This window comes from Betta splendens, chromosome 10 (genome assembly GCF_900634795.4).
Source record: "Betta splendens chromosome 10, fBetSpl5.4, whole genome shotgun sequence".
Taxonomy (NCBI): domain Eukaryota; kingdom Metazoa; phylum Chordata; class Actinopteri; order Anabantiformes; family Osphronemidae; genus Betta; species Betta splendens.
In genome coordinates, this window is record NC_040890.2 from 7,217,118 (window position 1) to 7,235,146 (window position 18,029).

Sequence of the window (18,029 nt, forward strand, 5' to 3'; positions counted from 1 at the left end):
TCTGTGGATCTGTAACAGCCTTCAGCTGTTTTTTTTAATATATTACAGTTCATCTACACATGATGTATGTAAATAAACTTTGAACAAAGACATCTGCGTGTTTCTTCTGTGTTTTCCCCTTTCACACCAGCAGCCATTTCAGTAGGAGTCAGCTGCGGGACGCCCGGACCGGTCAGCTGTTCGTCTGCCAAACCCTGCCCCATGTTTGGAAGTGACACGTCGCATTCTTTCAACAGATGACACAAGAGCCCAGATTCCCGGGATTGGGAAAATACTAGAGGACATTTCATTTGTTTGTGGCCCACAGATGTGACACAATTCAAAACACAGATAGGCCTGGTTTTAACCAAGGGAGAACAGAAACATACGCCGGAGGAATAAGCAAAATCAGCACGGGCAAATGTGTTTCATATTTCGATTCATCTCAGAAGGAAAAACACAGATGCTACGATGCTAATAACATTGACAATGGCACGGTCGTGCTACAAGCGTCCCAGTAAGCCAAGGCAGCGTGAGCCAGCAAGCACAATACCAGCGCCCGAAAATGAAATCAGCTCCTGGGATGTCAGCCATTGGTTCATTACTGATGCTTGTGCATCGTCTACAGTGACACATGCAGACATCTTCATTGAGCCTTTTAGTGCACTGAAGGGACTCCTACTATAGTTTCCAATATATAATTGCATTTAAGACTGAACTTGGTGAAATGAAACCAAATATTTGTACACATTACATATATAATACATTTAATTAATAATTCTGGATGGAATGACTGGAGCTGTATAACCGCTACACAATCCAAGATGTTTTTCACCTGTTATATTTAATAGTAGTCCAATGTAAATTAATATGTAGTGTAATAATAAACCTTTTAACGTGTGTAAGGGTGCTGGTTTTATTGTAGCAATTATATACATATATGTTGCTGCAATTGTATGTATGTCCACCAGGTGGCGGTAGTGATGGGAAAAACACGTAAGGACATGTGTGGGGCTCGTCACAAGAAGAAGACGCGTATCCTCCCACAGTAAACAGCCTGATAAAGGGAAAAGAGGAAAGGCATTTTCTCAGGAACATTTGTTTCTAATTTAAATTCCCCTCTGAGATTTCCTCTGGCTTAGCGAAAGCTGTGTTCAGTCCTCCGCATTTTACTACACAGTTAATGACGGTGGGGGTCGAGCGTACGTAACGCTGGTGAGCAGCGTTAGCTAGGCGTTACTGGGCTAATGCCGGCAGTTGGCTGATTAAACACGCATTTGCGTTCCCGTGTGCGGCTCTGCACAAAATGGAGAAGGACGCCCTGAGAAAGTACTGCAGCACAATGATTGCGCGTGTCCGCAACAAACAGCTGCAAACGGACTCGTCAGATGTCGGGAAGAGGAGGAGGAGGAGGCGCACGCACAAAGGAGGCAGAGGGAAGGAGACGTCCGAGCCCGGAGCCGGAGCCGCAGCGAGGGCCGAGTTTAGCATTCAGGGAGAATCCGGCCTCCGCCTGCAGGAGAACACCACCCGTCACAGAGGACGAACCTCCGTCGGCGTCACGTGTCAGGGTCCTGAGGTTCAAGCCGTCCCCCTTCAACTCATTTCCATGCTGAGGCGTAAAACACTCAATGAGGATATGAGACGGGTCAGGAGACAAGCTGGCTCACTGCGACCATGTGGCTGTTATTAACGCAGAAGTATGCCTCATTGCTCCATGTGATTTTTTTTCTTTTTTGTCTTTCGTGGCAGGCGGCGGAGGTGGAACTCCACGATCCCTCTGCCTGCGCTGTGTGTGACCGAGGAAAGGCTTCGCTGGCCTTGAGAAGTTTTATCAGGAGGAAGACGACACATCTGCAGCTCCAAGTGCTGAAGGGCAGACTAAACACACTTGATCTATGGTGTAAGTGACTTTAAGGACGGAGCAAAACTGACAAACTGTCAACACAGTGACCGGCCTGATTAATTATGGGACAGAAATTCTTCTGTGTCACATTTATGACTGTATATATAGGAACATTTGTACAATGATCCCAAAGTCCTTCGATGCCCCTAACTGGATATGGGAGGAACTACTTAGTGAAAATATGCGGGTCACAGCAACCTGGGGTTGCCTTAGCAACCACAAAGGAACGTGGAGTTGCCCTGGCAACAGATGAAATAAGGGGTTACCCTGACAAAACCGCTACAGGAACTCATTTAGCAAGATCTCACTGTCCTTTTCCAGACAGATAGCTGCAGACATGATGGGCACAGTATGAATACAATAAAAGGGACAATGTTGTGGTGCAGTCGCACATATTCCTACCTCTATTTTCACACACAAACTAAACCCTCCCATTCGCTTGGTAAACATGGATGCATAAGCCAGCGGTGTTGTCATTAGTCCTGTTCTGCTGCAGCTGTGTGTTTACGTTCACATTGGCAACCGACGGGAGCTAATGTTCAGCCTTGTTTTGCGCATACAAACAAGACGCACACACGCTTATGTTTAATACAAAACAGCCATTTATTTTCTTATTACGGTATTAAAGTTAAACACACAACGCTATGCAAATGTATCTGGGCACTTTTGTCCAGTTTGCGGTCACTTAAACACTGTAAACATCAAAACAACATTGTGTTTCATTTAACTTTGCAGTTAAACCTATTCAATTTCAGTTTGGCACAAATAATACACAACATACAGTCATGGAAATGCGCATGCATTGCAAAACTTAGAAAGCACAGTACAATAGCTAAGGCAGTAAGCAACAGCAACATGGACGGACATATTTGGAAATTTACCGAGGTCCATTAATGTAGTTACATTGTTTGTGTGAGGGGCTAATAAATCTACTAGGGAAGTCACACGGTTACATATAAACAAACACATCACTGATTAAAAAAAACAAAAAAAACATTATCAGCTCATTAATCATCTATTAACCAAATATGACCAAGTTACTAAGACAATTTAAAGTAGACATTGTCCTGAAGCACTGATCTGTTCTTTCAGTCATATATTTTGATTAACATGTCAGATCTTCAGTCGGCGTACTGGACCTGTTCCCTTCGGTCGCTGGTGAGGCCGGAGCTGGAGTGGGAGCTACTCGTCTGGCTTCCTCTTGGGCTTCTTTGGGTTGCGGGAGCGGCTCTTGGCCTTGCACAGCGGGCAGATGGGAGCATTACGATGAATCTGCTGATGGCAGGACAGGCAAGCCTGGAGAGAGGGGGATACATTTCACATTACAGTATGCTAATTTTGTCAGGTGCAGATGATATCTGCACAGCTTACACAGCTATTTGGTTAAACATTAGGGCAATTTGTTTACCAACAAATGTCCTTATAAGACGCATTTAATGACTGATATCTCTATAGTTGTACTTTTAGGAAATAATCTTCCACTTCCACTGACTAATCAAACCTGAAAATCTGAGAGTTTTACAAGAACTATAGACCACCAGGAACCGTACCTTCATAGGTGGAGGTTGCTGTCTGAAGGTGGCCGTCTGACGGGCGTCTTGCTTCCGGGACACCTGAAGCTGCTGTGCTGCAGCGGCGGCAGCAGCGAGGGATTCTGGGATAGCGGGCTCATGCGGTTCTTTCTGCCACTCTGCTTTTTGCTTCTCAAAGTAGCTGTTAAAAGGAAAAGGGAGTGCATTAAGGGAGGGAGAGTGATGGCTAGCTGTGATTCTTATGAGTTTATGAATCATATTACAGTTGGGATTATGCCATCTACACTGTGTATCAAGAGACGTGGCGTGTCAAAACCAGACACAAAGGGGGCTTAAATTGAAGAACATTATAGTCACACTCACACGTTCTCTTTCTATGTACAACTCAAAGATACAGTCCTTGTGACTGATAGTGTTTGCCTGTCTGTGTGGGTAGGGGAGGGCTGGGAAAGAGATTTGGCCTTGGACTTTATGCCTGACTGGCCCATTTTCAAAAATAAAAAATGTGATATCCCATTACATTACAGTCTCTGGTTTCTCTCAAAATAGGTTTGTGATAGAGTAGAAATTTGTGCATCCACAGAACACATTTCATGGTTGTGCTACGTATGATTGAAACAAACCTGAATATTTCAGCATATTTACACATTAGTAAACAGAAGGTTCATAGTTTATACAACTTTTGGTTTCATAAGTTTGTGTCTCAGTTTAATCTTATTGCCTTTGCTGAGGCACAGAGTGTACATTTTGCGACGTATCACTCTTGCAGAGTAAAATGTACCTAACACTCCACAAACCTAAGGTATGATTACATTTACTCCAAAGTTGTTCCATCATAGTGTGTAATAAAATTACAGTAGGCACTATGGCTATTAGCTAAAATGACTTTAAAATTACTTTGTTGGCAGCAAGAGAGTGAGAGTGATGGCTTTAACATCAGGCATCATTGTAAACTTGTCTTCTTCTGAGGAGTTTATATGCTGAGAACAGGCGTGATAGGCCTCGACTTTCTCAGTATTTAATGAACTTGGAGAACACCGTGGCGAACGCCACCAAGAAGGAAAACAGATCAGTACCACCTGGCCAGAAATGAACTCATCTGAGCTTCCATGCCACATGGTCCAACTCGGAAGCGAGCTGGCCAGCAATATGTCAGCGTTTAAACCAGCAATCAGTGTAAATAGCTGTACTTGTGAAAGATACATTTAATTGGCATTACTTTAAAAATCTTCTTCAGCCAGAATGAAAAAAACAACCTAATTCTGAAGTCATACAATTTTCCAAAAATGAGCAGAAACATCCCCATATCTGCTTGAATCAGCTACTTTTGAAATGGATTTTTATCTTAACCATAGAAGACCAACTTTTAAAGTAAATACTTTTCTACAGCCGTCTTAAGTACACTTGAAAACATGAACATGATCCTTGGGTGCAATAAACACCCTTGATCATAAATAAACCAGTTGCCTGTTTAAAGTGCTCCAGGTCAGCTGCATCATTAGAAGCAGTATAAGCCTGTCATCCTTTCTGTATCCTCTCTGAGTGTCCACCTGTCAGGCCTGCTTTATGTGCCAACAGGGGCTTCAGACAATGGGTCTGCATTGTACCACCGTCCCTGCCAGTGGTTGAAGCTACCTGGGCAAAGGTGGACCATAAATGTCTGCAGACCAGACTTGTTCCGATAAAAATGCTTATTGTTACACTTTATTGGAATTTCTAAATTATGTTTTTCGAATATCCCATCTTTTCCACAGCTACCTTCTAAGAATTTCCACTGCTACCCGCTAAAAATGCTTTAGGGACACCATTTGTACTATTTATACTTAGTAAAACGATCAGTAAAACCAATTACTGTTCTTTTAAGCCATGTGATTAACCATGTGCCATTGAACAGTAAGGCACTAGTTTGGCCAAACTTCTATTTTTAGACATTTGCAAAATTCTCTGACAGGAACTTTATCCAAGAAGCCAAAGCTTAGACTTATGTCCCCAACTAGGTTCTAGTACTGAATTTGAAAACATTAGTATTTGTTTATTGTAGCTTCATGATTTACTCTCCTAATGTTCACGGTTCTATAATGATTAAAATATTACTACTTAGCAAAACAACACCTTTGACGTTTTCAAATTATTATGTAACTGATTGTATGGAGTGCTCAATCTTAAGATACTACTGCCCCACAAACATCTAGCTCCAAAACAATCGGCATAGATGTACTACAGCGTAAGTTCTGAACCTGCCCACTCTTGGCACCCATGCACTGAAAGGCAAACATTTCTAATCTTGTAACATCTGATCTAGGATTCCCTGCCCTACTTTTGTTTTTCAATACTCCCTGTGTTTTTTTTTAAATAAAAGTATGACTTAATGTCCTTCTCCATGAGCTTACACACATGTCCTGTTGGTGTCATATCAATGCAACTTTTAGTTTTTTTAGCAACCATACAGCATCATTCTCTTGTTAGGTCTGAATTTGTTAGGTTAGTTTGTGTATAACCCTTGATTAAGAATAACACATTACTAACATCAAGTCTGGATTCTGTTGCTGCAATATGACTGTGATACGGTGACAGACTCTGTTGTCGAAGGCACAAATGATACTGTGCTGAGTGATGTCGTAGCCTCCTTTTGCAGCTGCTGTTTGGCTACAGCTCAGCAGTTGATACAGTAGAAGACCAAAGGCTCTATTCTAGGATCGTTCTCTTTGTATGCTGCATGCTACATTTATCTGTTTACGTCATGCATTGGGAAGAAAGTTTAGTGAACTTCTGTCTCCGCAAGATTGGTGTCAGGCTTTGTGCCATACAAAACTTCATTTTGTGGAAAGTGCTTTTAATTCGCGTACATGGTATTTAAAGTGTCACATTGCGTTCTGTAACACTATGTTGGTTCACATTACATTAATAACTGTTGATCTAATTTACTCCGTCAAGTATACTGCTGAAATGTACATCATCATTAACTAGGTATTTATGCAATCTGCCAGCTGCTATATTTTACACTACCAACAATTTTAGTATGTTTGTGGTGTTCATTCTTTATATTTGAGAATCTGTGTAGTTCTACTACAACTGTGTACTTTTATTTTACTAGATTTTGTACAATGAGTAATTTTACTAAATTCAATTTTACTACAATTGCAAAAGTGGTAAAATGTGTCAAAGTAATGTGTGTGTGTGTGTGTGTGTGTGTGTGTGTGTGTGTGTGTGTGTGTGTGTGTGTGTGTGTGTACTGACTCCAGGGACAGCTTCTCTTCCTCTTCGTTCAGGTTAGGAAGTCTGTGAAGACCTAAAGTCATCCTGAGGGCATCAACATGCTCCTTCAAAGGCTTGTACTCATCATGCAGGCGACGAGTTGTTTCTAGTAGCTTATTAAGGTCGTTCTCCGATTGCTTGATGGTGCTCTCCATCTAAAATAACAGGATTAAATAAATTCACATGTAATACTTGCGGCATGAGTAATGCATAGCTATAAACCGTGGTTAAAAATAAGAGGTACAATGCCGTACGATAAATCGTTAGTATGTATTGTTTGAATAGCATTGCTATTCTTGGTTCTGTAGATAATAAGCACTCAGTGAACTGACACCAGTAACATTTGAGCTACATGACTATCACTCACCACATTGATATCTGCATGGATAAGCCGCAGCTCCTCTACATGTGCCATTTTCTCTTGGAGAAGCAGATCCATCTCTTGTTTATACTCTTTTAGATGCTTCTCCTCAGACTCCAGAGCCTCAAATTCAACCTTCAAACGAGACTTGATCTTCTGCATCTGGATAGTCTTATTCCTGCGGCCAGTGGCACAATGAAGAAAAATCAGTTGTTTTAATCACAGATGTAAAATAATTGAAATGGAGGTCTCTTTACAAACAGGGATATAACAAAAGCAGATTATTTTCACAACTGTTGTGCTCCTCCTTTAAATGTGTATAAAACTCATATTCGTTGCCTTCACAGACAATATACACAACAATAACAAGGAGACAGCGGGGAATTTATATATTTAATACATGCATTACTGTACATCTGTAACAAGTGCTGCTTCAAATGCATCAGGGTAAACAAACACACCGCCACCGGTGTTACGAGGCTAATGACAGACTGCTAAGCTTGCTAGCAACGCAGCTAGCTTACAAACTAATTATTCGCAAAGCACATCTGGCGTCTTGTTGATGCACATCTGGGCTAATCATTCCACGTCTGTTGCGAATGTCCACCCAAGACTCCGGCCTGTGTGTGTTTATTTATCCCTCAGTGGGTTTGCATCGGTTGCTTGACAACCCAGCTGCGGACAAGCTAACGTATCAAGTTAAATAACACCATCCTCTGGAAGAAAAGGCTCGCAGCATTCCGGCTAATATTAGCTAGCTCGGTAACAAAAGCGAAGAAGGGGGGGGGGCATTGTTGGCTGGCTAGCGTTAGCAAGATAACGATTCCCAAATACGCGTGAAACACCTGACAACCATTCTTTTTATTTCGCATTCCAGCCTTACCGTATTTCCAAAATACTCTCCAATTTGCACATTATTTCTTGTTCGTCCGCCATGGTTGCGAAGCCTTTTGTCGTTCAGCCGGCAGACTCGGTTACCCGTAAGGCCACGGTGGTCCTCTTGTTGATAAAAAAGAAAATCACAATAGGCCGGTGAGCGCGCGCTCGCCAGCACGCGCCCGCAATGTGAGACCGTGGTTACGTGTCAGGGATGTCACGAGACGCGAGCTCACCGCGGACAACAACCGGAGGTTCATGTAAACACGGCGAGTATCAAGTTCACAGTGAAGGAAGCAAAGCACACGCCAGACCCTGGAACGCAGCACGCGAGCCCCGCGGTGAAACTACTACTTTAGCTAGCAGCATTATGTGAAATGGCACCGATGCACCGTACTTTGTAGAGTGGCCTGTATTTTAAAAAGTATTGTCTACTACCGTTTCTATTTAAATTAAAATTACAAAAACAATTAGAGTACTTTTTTGTACTTTGAAGACTCAAGCCAATATAACTGAACTGTTTATTTTACAAAACACTAAAAATAAAAAATGCTAAAATAGTAATCAAAATGTTCTGTCCCTTAAAATTATTTGTGCCTCTCAGGTTCCTTCCTCTTTGGCCACAGCCTGGTAATGACCACAAGTGCCCTTATTACAACATGGACAACTACCAGCCAGGCAACAAACCAAAACACAATCACAACAATTGCAAAATCACTGTATTATATAGCAGAATCTGGACCAGTTAATATAATAGCAGCACGCGTTGGCCCAGCCACTATCGCAGGAACAGCAGCTTCTGTTGAGTTTCTGCTTGTCTTTAAACAGGTTCGGGAGGTCATGTCTAGGTACCAGATGTGTTGTACTGTACACGGTCAAACCCTAATCTGCCTAAGAGGCAAGGTTTCCACAGAACATGAAGGCTGCCTCTGCAAAACACATGGGCCCCCGGGCTTCCACTGGATTAACTAAGAGAGACGTACTTGGGAACAATACAAAGGTCCATTCTCATTCAGCATAATCCGAGTAGGTATTGCAAGCGGTTTCATATGACTCTGCAGAGAAAAGGCTTCTACAAGCATCTCTCTGACGAAGGGATTGGGCTACAGATTAAGAAAATGTCAACTGTAAGTAAAAATCTAATGTTGTTTAGCTTTCATGTTACATTTACTTCAAATGTTCACTTTATATCTGTAGTGGTTTGACCTTTTCAAGGCCACAAGAACGTCTCACACTGTTATTCTTGAAACTGATTTTTTTTTTTGTGCAACCCACTTTTCAAATGTTTCTGATTTGTTGTGGCAGTGTTCCTGGGTTTATTGCAGTGTTCTCACATTATGTGCATAATCAAGATATTTGCAAAGTTAGGCTTTGTCTTCGTATTTCATAAATATTTACTGAAACAGTCTGTTCAACCTCAGTCAGAGAAGCTTTCAGCTGAACTAAAGTATTATAATTATTAAAGGCACTAATGGAACCCTGCCCTGCTTATTGAATTTCAGAAAAAGAATGGAGCAACCAAATTGTCCTCTGCTTTTTTTTGTTTGTTCTCAATTTACAAGTCAGTCTGACCAACAACGACAAATATATACTGTACATGACTCCATACTACTATGTAAGATTAGCATTTACTTCGCCTTCTTTTATTTTTAAAACATAATAAGATGGTCTATTAAATTTTACTTAAATAATAAGTAATTAAAATACGTTGGTCTTAATGTTTTCACTGTAGTTTCTTGCGATCTGATGCTTCTGGTTGAACCAAAAAATGCAAGGAATCTTCTTTTTGGTTCTTTCGCTTTCTGATCCAACAGGACGAAACAATTTAGCATCGGCACTGAGAACAAAACAGTCATTACGGAATCGCTCCTGCTCTTTCTCACTCAGTTGTTGCTCTCGTTAATGCCTCCCCATTGACACATGTGAATGAACGGCGGCCATCTCTTCCTCCCTTGTCTCAGTGTGAGTCTTTTCTCTGGCAGATAAACGTCCGCGTTACCACCATGGACGCAGAGCTGGAGTTTGCCATTCTGGCCAGCACAAGCGGAAAACAGCTTTTTGATCAGGTATACTGTGTTTATCACTGTGTGTCGAAGCAGAGGGTGAAGGGCCTGAATGCAGACACGAGGCAGGCGGCCATGTGCGGTGAAGTCAGTTTATTAGAGTAGTGATTAAGTCTTTGAAGTACAGGCAGTTAAAAGCACAGACAGACATAAATGTAAGAATGACGAGACACATAATGATATGACAAGGTTACAGTATGTTACCAGGTGTGGCTAATTCCCACTTTGCTCCTTTTGTGTCCGATCAAGCGCATTTAACGGCCAGAAGGTGATTCCCAGAATATTTGCATTTAGTAGCTGTTCATTCGCCTGCTCAACATGACGTCCAACAAGGTGTCTGCAGTTGCAGGAGGCCATAATTAAGCCCCACCAGTGAGGTAGCAACAACACTGGGAGTGGCTAACACAACATTCCTACAAGAACAAATGTGAGGTATCAGCTCAGCGACAGCAGACGACCTGGAGGCCCACGGAATCCACGGTCAACATCATCACCGAGTGGAGCTCAAGGCAGAGAGGAATGGGATTAGAGGTGGAAGTCTGAGGTCAAGAGGTGGCTTCTGTTGTGCTAATGCTTCACAATAACATGCAAAACACTGCTAACGCTCAGCAACAGAGATGCTACATTAGACCTTAGCAGAAGAACCGGTTCTAGTAGTGCATTAATTTGTATCAAAGTAATGGGAAGTGAATGTGTGGAGAAGGAAAGAGTCGGCTCGTGATCCAAAGCAACCGCATTATCCAACACAGTGGAGGCAGTGTTACGACACGGACGCGTGTGTGGATGCCAACGAAACAGTCACTGCCGTTCACTAATGAACCGACGGCCGTTTCAAGCGTCAGGACGAACATCCTCGCTGCTCAGAACGAGTCAAATGCGGCGGATCGCTTTCAGGATGCAGAGGAATGACGAATGGAAACACAGAAAATCCACCCAAGACTCACTCAGGGCGAAGAAATGGGAGGTTCGTCGTCGCCCAAGTCAGTCACCTGATTTCAACCCAATAGAGCTTTCTTTTAACTTTAAGACAAGTCTTAAGGCAGAAAAGCCCACAAACACGCAGCTGCACAGTGCAGCTGCAGTAAATTCCTCATAAAGCATGTAGAGAGGAGGAACTCAGCACAAGGTCACGTCTATGGGCTCCAGACGTCTGGCAGTCATTGACTGCAATACAAACCACACGTGTTACTTGGAAAGCAGAACAAGTATTGTAATTACATGCATTAGTTCCATTATTTATGAATCTAAACAGGAGCTATACATATATATATATATATAGCTCCTTGATATATATATATATATATATAGCTATATATAAAAGGTTGTAGTTCCTGAGCAGATGGTGCCACAGCTTTTTCAAACGGCCGTTTGAACCTGTAACTCTTGACTTTGTATTTCAATCTCTAATTCAATCTGGACAAACGAGGACAAATCACGTAGGTGGGAGAGAGGGACCGGACGAGCGACATTAACAGGAACACGGCAGGAAGGATGTGATGATGTCCTCGTTTGTTAGGTGGTGAAGACAATCGGGCTGAGGGAAACCTGGTTCTTTGGCCTCCAGTATCAGGACAGCAAAGGCTTCTCCACCTGGTTAAAGCTGAACAAGAGGGTGAGGAGAACGCCTCTAACCTCCTTATATCCTTACACTATAATGGTTGTGCATAAATGAATGGACGGTCACACCGCATTCCCAGGTGACGGCGCAGGACGTGAAGAAGGACAACCCCCTGCTGATTAAGTTCAGGGCCAAGTTTTACCCCGAGGACGTCGCCGACGAGCTGATCCAGGAAGCGACGCAGCGCCTCTTCTTCCTGCAGGTGGGAGACCAGCACACATGGTGTTTGTTTGTTTGTTTGTGCAGGGCTTCGTGTTGCATGTGCATAAAACATGTGCCTGCAATGGTGGCCTTTTTCCTAATCGTGCTCTAAATTATTGAGCATTATTAGCGAACCGTGGAAATTACTCCAAAACCTGCTTTAATTCTGGACAAAGCAGCGTGAACAATGCTGAACCTGTCTTAATGATAAGTGGTGGTTTGGATGTGAGTCATGCAGATCTATTAATCCATAAGGGAGGACTACATGCACACACACAATCAATTCCAGGTGCACAGAAAGCATTAGGTTTCTCTCTTTCTGAGGCATCCTGTAGTTTTCTGTTTGTTTTACTGCCACACTAATATCGTCATGTATTATATTTTATGTATTTAGTGCATGTTTCCCTTTCTAGGTGAAGGAGAGCATCCTGAACGATGACATATACTGTCCACCGGAGACGGCAGTGCTCTTGGCCTCGTACGCGGTTCAGGTCAAACACGGGGACTACAGAAAAGACTACCATGTGCCGGGGTACCTTACAAGAGAGAAGCTGCTGCCACAGAGGTAGTGAGGCCGGATAGGTCCGGTAGGTTCCCCTTAACTCCAGGTTCAGTCATTTGAATTCTAACCGGCGCGCCCTCTCTGCTGTTAAAACCAGGGTTTTGGAGCAGCACAAGCTGAATAAGAATCAGTGGGAGGAAAGGATACAGGTGTGGCACCAAGAGCACAAGGGAACGCTGAGGTAAAGCAGTCTGACAAAAAGGGAGGGTTTCATGCGTTTGAATGTAAGCAGGTGTTTTGTAGCTTATTAGCGCGTGTCCTATAGAGAGGATGCCATGGTGGAGTACTTGAAGATAGCCCAGGATCTGGAGATGTACGGCATCAACTACTTCAGCATCAAGAACAAGAAAGGATCAGAGCTGTGGCTGGGGGTGGACGCGCTGGGGCTCAATATCTACGACAAAATGGACAAGTAGGTCGCAGAGTGGTCAACGCGAGGAAGTCGGCAAGAAACCTGCGAAGCTAATAAAACTCCCGTCAAACCCAGACATCACATCTGGAAATGTGCTCGGTCATTAAAAGCGAGCGATGTGAAAATTGCCTTCCTATTTTCTTTGTGTCGTGACTGCGCCAGTGTTTTTGCAGGATGACCCCGAAGATCGGTTTTCCCTGGAGTGAGATCAGAAACATTTCCTTCAACGACAAGAAGTTTGTCATCAAGCCAATTGACAAGAAGGCTCCGGTATGCTGAAACGCTGCCCTCCGTCCCGTTCGTCCAGCGAGGTCACATTGGGGATAATGTACTAATTTTACAACTTTCCATAATCAGGCAACCTGGAAGACCCTTTGTGCAGCTTGATTGTATTTTGGACAGTGATCTTATTTTGGCTTAGCTTAATTCATGGATTCTTGTGGGTGGGATTAAAGAGCCGCTCGTTCTCCAGCGCTTGGGGACAAATGCTTCGTCCTAATGATCCTGGCATTAGCGTTTTTTATGAAAACGCAGCTACAGACGCTTGTTTAGGTCTGTTCACTGGAGCTGTGAGCAGGTCGCGCCTCCTCACGTCAGAAACGCCCCGTTTTGCTAAATGCATTAACTGCAGTCAGCAGACGTACTAAATCTCATTCACAAACGGGACTTGAGCCTCACGGTTCCACATCCAAGGCTTCAAAGGGTTCAGCAAAACATAGTACATTTTCCCCAAGACTGAACTATTCTTTTAATTTAGGCCAAAGTCTAAATGTGAAACAGATTAAGCGCTAGTTCTGGATTTCCTGGCTCACGTTAAATTTTTTTGTCTTTAAGGATTTTGTCTTCTACGTGCCACGCCTTCGCATCAACAAGCGCATCCTGGCCTTGTGCATGGGGAACCATGACCTGTACATGCGCCGGCGCAAGCCGGACACCATCGAGGTGCAGCAGATGAAGGCCCAGGCCCGGGAGGAGAAGAACAAGAAGCAGATGGAGAGGTTAGAAGCGAGCAAACAACCACGGCGGCGGCGGCGGCGGCGTCCTGTGTGTTCTCTCTGCTTTAAGAAGCTGTCACTGGATGCAGTGTTTCTTCCAGACGGGTATTTATGCACAATTCTCCTGTCAGGGCTCTGCTTGAGAGCGAGAAAAGAAAGCGAGAAAACGCTGAGAAGGAAACAGAGAAGATTGCCCGTGAGACCATGGAGCTGATGGAGAGACTGAGACAGATTGAGGAGCAGACAAAAAGAGCTCAAGACGGTCTGAAAAACCATTTTGTTTTTCACTTCAAAGAACGTCTTAGAATGTCTTTTTAATTGTGAGCGCAGACTACAGTACATGGATGTGTGCGATGTGCCTGCTCCTGTGCGTTTCAGAGCTGGAGGAGCAGACTCATAAAGCCCTTGAGCTGGAGAAGGAGAGGACGATTGCTCAGGAGGAGGCCGAGCGCCTGGACAAGGACCGCAAGGCTGCAGTGGAGGCTAAGGCAGCCCTGTTGTACCACTCTGAAACCCAGATCAAGAACCAGGAATGCCTGGTACACGCACTTCATTTCCATCGCAGTGCAGCCATTAAATCAAGTTGACTAAATACCCTGTCAACGTTTCATAAGGGGCTTATTCAGCCATTATGGCGCATTCACATATGCTGATCCGAACCTTGGAACAAACCGGTGAATTATTGATGTCAATAAATTACATTCTCTGCGTAGGTACCTACAGTAGCCACTCACTTCATGCTGCTTTTTATGTCGAACCCATCGAAGCTAAGTCATTATCCTGCATGTGAGCGTGTACACACAATACACACAGGCACACACGGATTTCTTTCAGTTCCACAGACAAGAGCACAATGACCTTAGATCAAGAGCACTCTTAACTCTCGATTTATTTTTGTGCACGCCCGTGTGTGTGTGTGTGTGTGTGTGTGTGTGTGTGTGTGTGTGTGTGTGTGTGTGTGTGTGTGTGGGGGGGTGTGTGGGGGTGTGTGTGTGTGTGTGTGTGTGTGTGTGTGTGTGTGTAGGCCACTGAGCTGGCAGAGCTTACCTCTAAGATTTCCCAGCTGGAAGACGCCAAGAAGAAAAAAGATGAGGAGGCTAAGAGATGGCAGAAAAGGGTGAGAATTAATGAAGGAACTGTGAGAGAGAGAGAGATAAAGGATGAATCAAACATGAGCAAAGGGGGACGTCTGACACTGCTAAGTGTTAAACCCAGGTAAAAATGGGAAAAACAAGGCGTCAACCGTGGGCAAGTAGAGACTTATCTAGACCTTCACACCGGGGCTGTGCACGTTTTCTATTCGGTGAATCAGACATCACCTTGATGAAACCAAGGTTGGTTGGAGCATAGCGTTGAAAGCATATGCAAACTGTATACAAACGGCTTCCATGCTGCAGCGTATGGAAATCCAAACATACAAATAAGCAGCGCAGCTTGACTTGCGTGGAGTCTCTGCGCTGCTCGGGAATATTGCAGTGTTATTATTGCTTTCGCTTGTTGATTCAGCATGGGAGACTTTGTTCACGGTGGATAACAGTTTGGGTAATTAAATGTCTGTTAAAGCTTAGAGAGACTGATTGTTTTTACATTTTGAGCTGGATGCTGCTTATTTACATAGCATTAAAATGTAGAGAGGGACCTCAGAGTAGTCAACGAAGTTAGCTTTTATTCTCAGGAAGGACCTATATTTATCCTCAGCGCAGCCACTCCAATAAGGATTTTACAGTAGGTACCCGGTGTTTCAAATTGTGCATATGATCATTCTTATGAAAATCCAGCGGGCTTTGTGGATTTTAATATCCAGCCACGGTGCGTCACCGCGAGCCATGTGTGTTGACAGGCGATAATGGTGGAGTCCGACCTGGAGAGAACCAAAGAGGTGCTGAAGACCAAGCTGATGGGCGTCCACATCCAGGACCCGGTCCACCCCCACATGCACGAGCACGACGAGACGGACGAGAGCAGCGCCGAGGCCAGCGCCGAGCTCACCTCCCCGGGCATGGTCCGCGACCGCAGCGAGGAGGAGCGGGTGACGGAGGCCCACAAGAACCAGAGGCTGCGCAAAAACCTCAAGGTACAAGCAGGCAAACGCGGCCAAGTGCTTGGGTCCCGGTTCCCCCGCGGGTTCTGAGGTGAGGTTCCGCTGGAGCTGCCCTGAAGCTTTTAGGAGCGCGGACAAACCCGACGGAGTCCCTTCAGTGTTAACATGTACAGGGTCAGTGCAGAGCGCTTTGACCTTGGCTCCAGATAAATGCAGTGTAGTTGGACCCACCGGCCACTAGTTCATTCAGTCTGGTTCTAAAATTACCAGCAGCCCCTCTCCTAAAATAAATACACATTAAATATTGTTAGCCAGGCCACTGGGAGGTTGTCATAGCAATTCACCCACGAGCTGGATGGATGGATGGATGTGACATTTAATTTAGACATAGCCAAGGAATGAATCCTGTGATGAGAATTCTCCCACTAGTAACACTATGAGGTTAACATGTGTGGTGTCCTGCTACTACTGGCATTAAATGAGGTATATTCAGGTCTTCATCAGGATAAATTAACAGAGCAGTTAGAATAAACCCCAACAACCTTTCGCTGTGACAGATTTCTGTTTTTGTTCCCGTTTAAAATAAACTCGTTCTTTGTATTCAGTCACAGTCTCATGCTGCGATGCTGATACGGTGGAGCTGGTAAATATTAAGCACCGACAACCAGCATATTAACAGCGCTGAGGTCAACGCGTCACCGCGCCTTATTAAAGCTCCACAGAGATATTCAAAGATGCAGACGCTTTTTCTCACCTCCATAGAATTTCAGGCTCCATCACTGACCTCATTTTTAAAACATATATATATATCCGTTTCAAAATCCATCTCTTCATATAAAAGACACAAAGCTCAGTGATACGTATTGCGGGTTTGATTGCAGCGAGTTTATGGTAAAGTGTTGTTATACAGTTGTTGTGTTTTCTGTTGACAAAGACCTATAGAGGCTTTGACTCTGCTGAAAATTTAGCTGCATAATTAGCACCCAAAATCATGTCTCACTAAGAACTAAGTGCACTCTACATAATTAAACATTGTTGCAGGTACATTATCATTCTGCTGGGTTCATTCAAGCCGTAACTCTCCCCCATTCTGAGGCCCGTTACAATGGAATAAATTTGGACTCTGTCTCACAGCCAAAACAAGACATGATGCTGCAGAGAGGGCTCAGCACAAAACTGGACTTAATAACTAGTACTAATAGAGTATTCTCAGATGTGGATTGAGGGGAGTACAGGGGTGAGGGGTAAGGCTTCTGAATAGTCTCCTAAAGAGTCTGAGGGAAGAGGGTTTCGCTCATTGTATGTCTCGGCTCCCTTTCAGTTCCTGAGCACCGAGCTGGCCGGAGCTGTAGACGAGAGCAAAAAGACCCCCAATGACCTGATCCACGCTGACAATGTGAAGGCGGGCCGCGACAAATACAAGACCCTGCGTCAGATTCGCCAGGGCAACACCAAGCAACGTATTGATGAGTTCGAGTCCATGTGAGAGGAGGAGGCGGCGCACGTGGGGCGACTTGGAGAGATTCTAGGAGCATAGATGCACGCGAATGCATAGACGCTAAAATAAGAGGTTGAGATTTTTATGAATGCTGCACTTTAATGCCAACAAATGGAACAAAAGCAGAAATAAACACAAATGCAGGTCCAGTTCAAGGTTCCAAACATTTCTTATCAGCGCTTTCGCTGAAATGTTTTTCTGTTGTCCTTGTTAATTTCAATTTCAATGTGACACCTAATGACACCCTTCTTAATATGCATTGGGGAAAAAAAGCAATGTCATTAAAAGAACTTGTTATACTACAACGTTAAAGACTCTGAACTCTATTGCAGAAATAAAATACTTAAACAAACACCATCAGTGTTTTGTGCATGCATCACTTCCTATGAATAACCATTACCTCCCGTCTGCCCAATGGGGCAAACCTTGCGCATCTATAAACAAGCTGCAGCAACAAAAAACAAATACACAAAATAGGTAATTATCGCATTCAAATAAATAAATCTAATATAAATAAACTCAGACACTGGCACTGGTGCCTCCACGTACAGAGCAACCTGATAATCACGGCACCTGTGCCACCTCCACGTCAGCCAAAAGCTGCCGAAGGCTGAATAACCAGAACGAGCCCAACCCATTTGTACCTTAACTACACTTGTCAACACTTCGTACAGTTTAGGCATCTGTAGTCTACGCCCTTCTTTTTGTGGTTTCTTACATGAAAGCTTGT

At 43.9% G+C, this 18,029-nt stretch overlaps 2 protein-coding genes across 5 annotated transcripts; one reads left to right on the plus strand and one right to left on the minus strand.

The window, feature by feature from the left end:
* The first annotated feature begins 957 nt into the window (after positions 1 to 957).
* On the plus strand, positions 958 to 17,680 carry LOC114864638 (moesin-like). 4 transcript variants are annotated; one of them, XM_029165543.3, is made up of 15 exons: positions 958 to 1,627; positions 1,732 to 1,882; positions 9,892 to 9,975; positions 11,489 to 11,584; positions 11,670 to 11,792; positions 12,205 to 12,356; positions 12,451 to 12,534; positions 12,619 to 12,765; positions 12,939 to 13,035; positions 13,600 to 13,763; positions 13,892 to 14,022; positions 14,139 to 14,299; positions 14,785 to 14,877; positions 15,601 to 15,834; positions 17,123 to 17,680. In XM_029165543.3, exons 3-15 carry the CDS (start codon positions 9,913 to 9,915, stop codon positions 17,285 to 17,287), a joined length of 1,710 nt encoding a protein of 569 aa, XP_029021376.1. In that variant the 5' UTR covers positions 958 to 1,627; positions 1,732 to 1,882; positions 9,892 to 9,912; the 3' UTR covers positions 17,288 to 17,680. The 4 variants fall into 4 exon arrangements, with proteins under 4 accessions (XP_029021376.1, XP_029021377.1, XP_029021374.1 ...); XM_029165544.3 differs by lacking the exon at positions 958 to 1,627 and having other exon boundaries at positions 1,634 to 1,882; XM_029165541.3 differs by lacking the exons at positions 958 to 1,627; positions 1,732 to 1,882 and adding an exon at positions 8,398 to 9,036.
* On the minus strand, positions 2,465 to 8,057 carry zc4h2 (zinc finger, C4H2 domain containing). Its single transcript, XM_029165547.3, has 5 exons — positions 7,917 to 8,057; positions 7,040 to 7,211; positions 6,655 to 6,827; positions 3,436 to 3,598; positions 2,465 to 3,181 (listed from the first exon to the last, which is right to left on the minus strand). Exons 1-5 carry the CDS (start codon positions 7,967 to 7,969, stop codon positions 3,068 to 3,070), a joined length of 675 nt encoding a protein of 224 aa, XP_029021380.1. The 5' UTR covers positions 7,970 to 8,057; the 3' UTR covers positions 2,465 to 3,067.
* Positions 17,681 to 18,029: the final 349 nt, after the last annotated feature.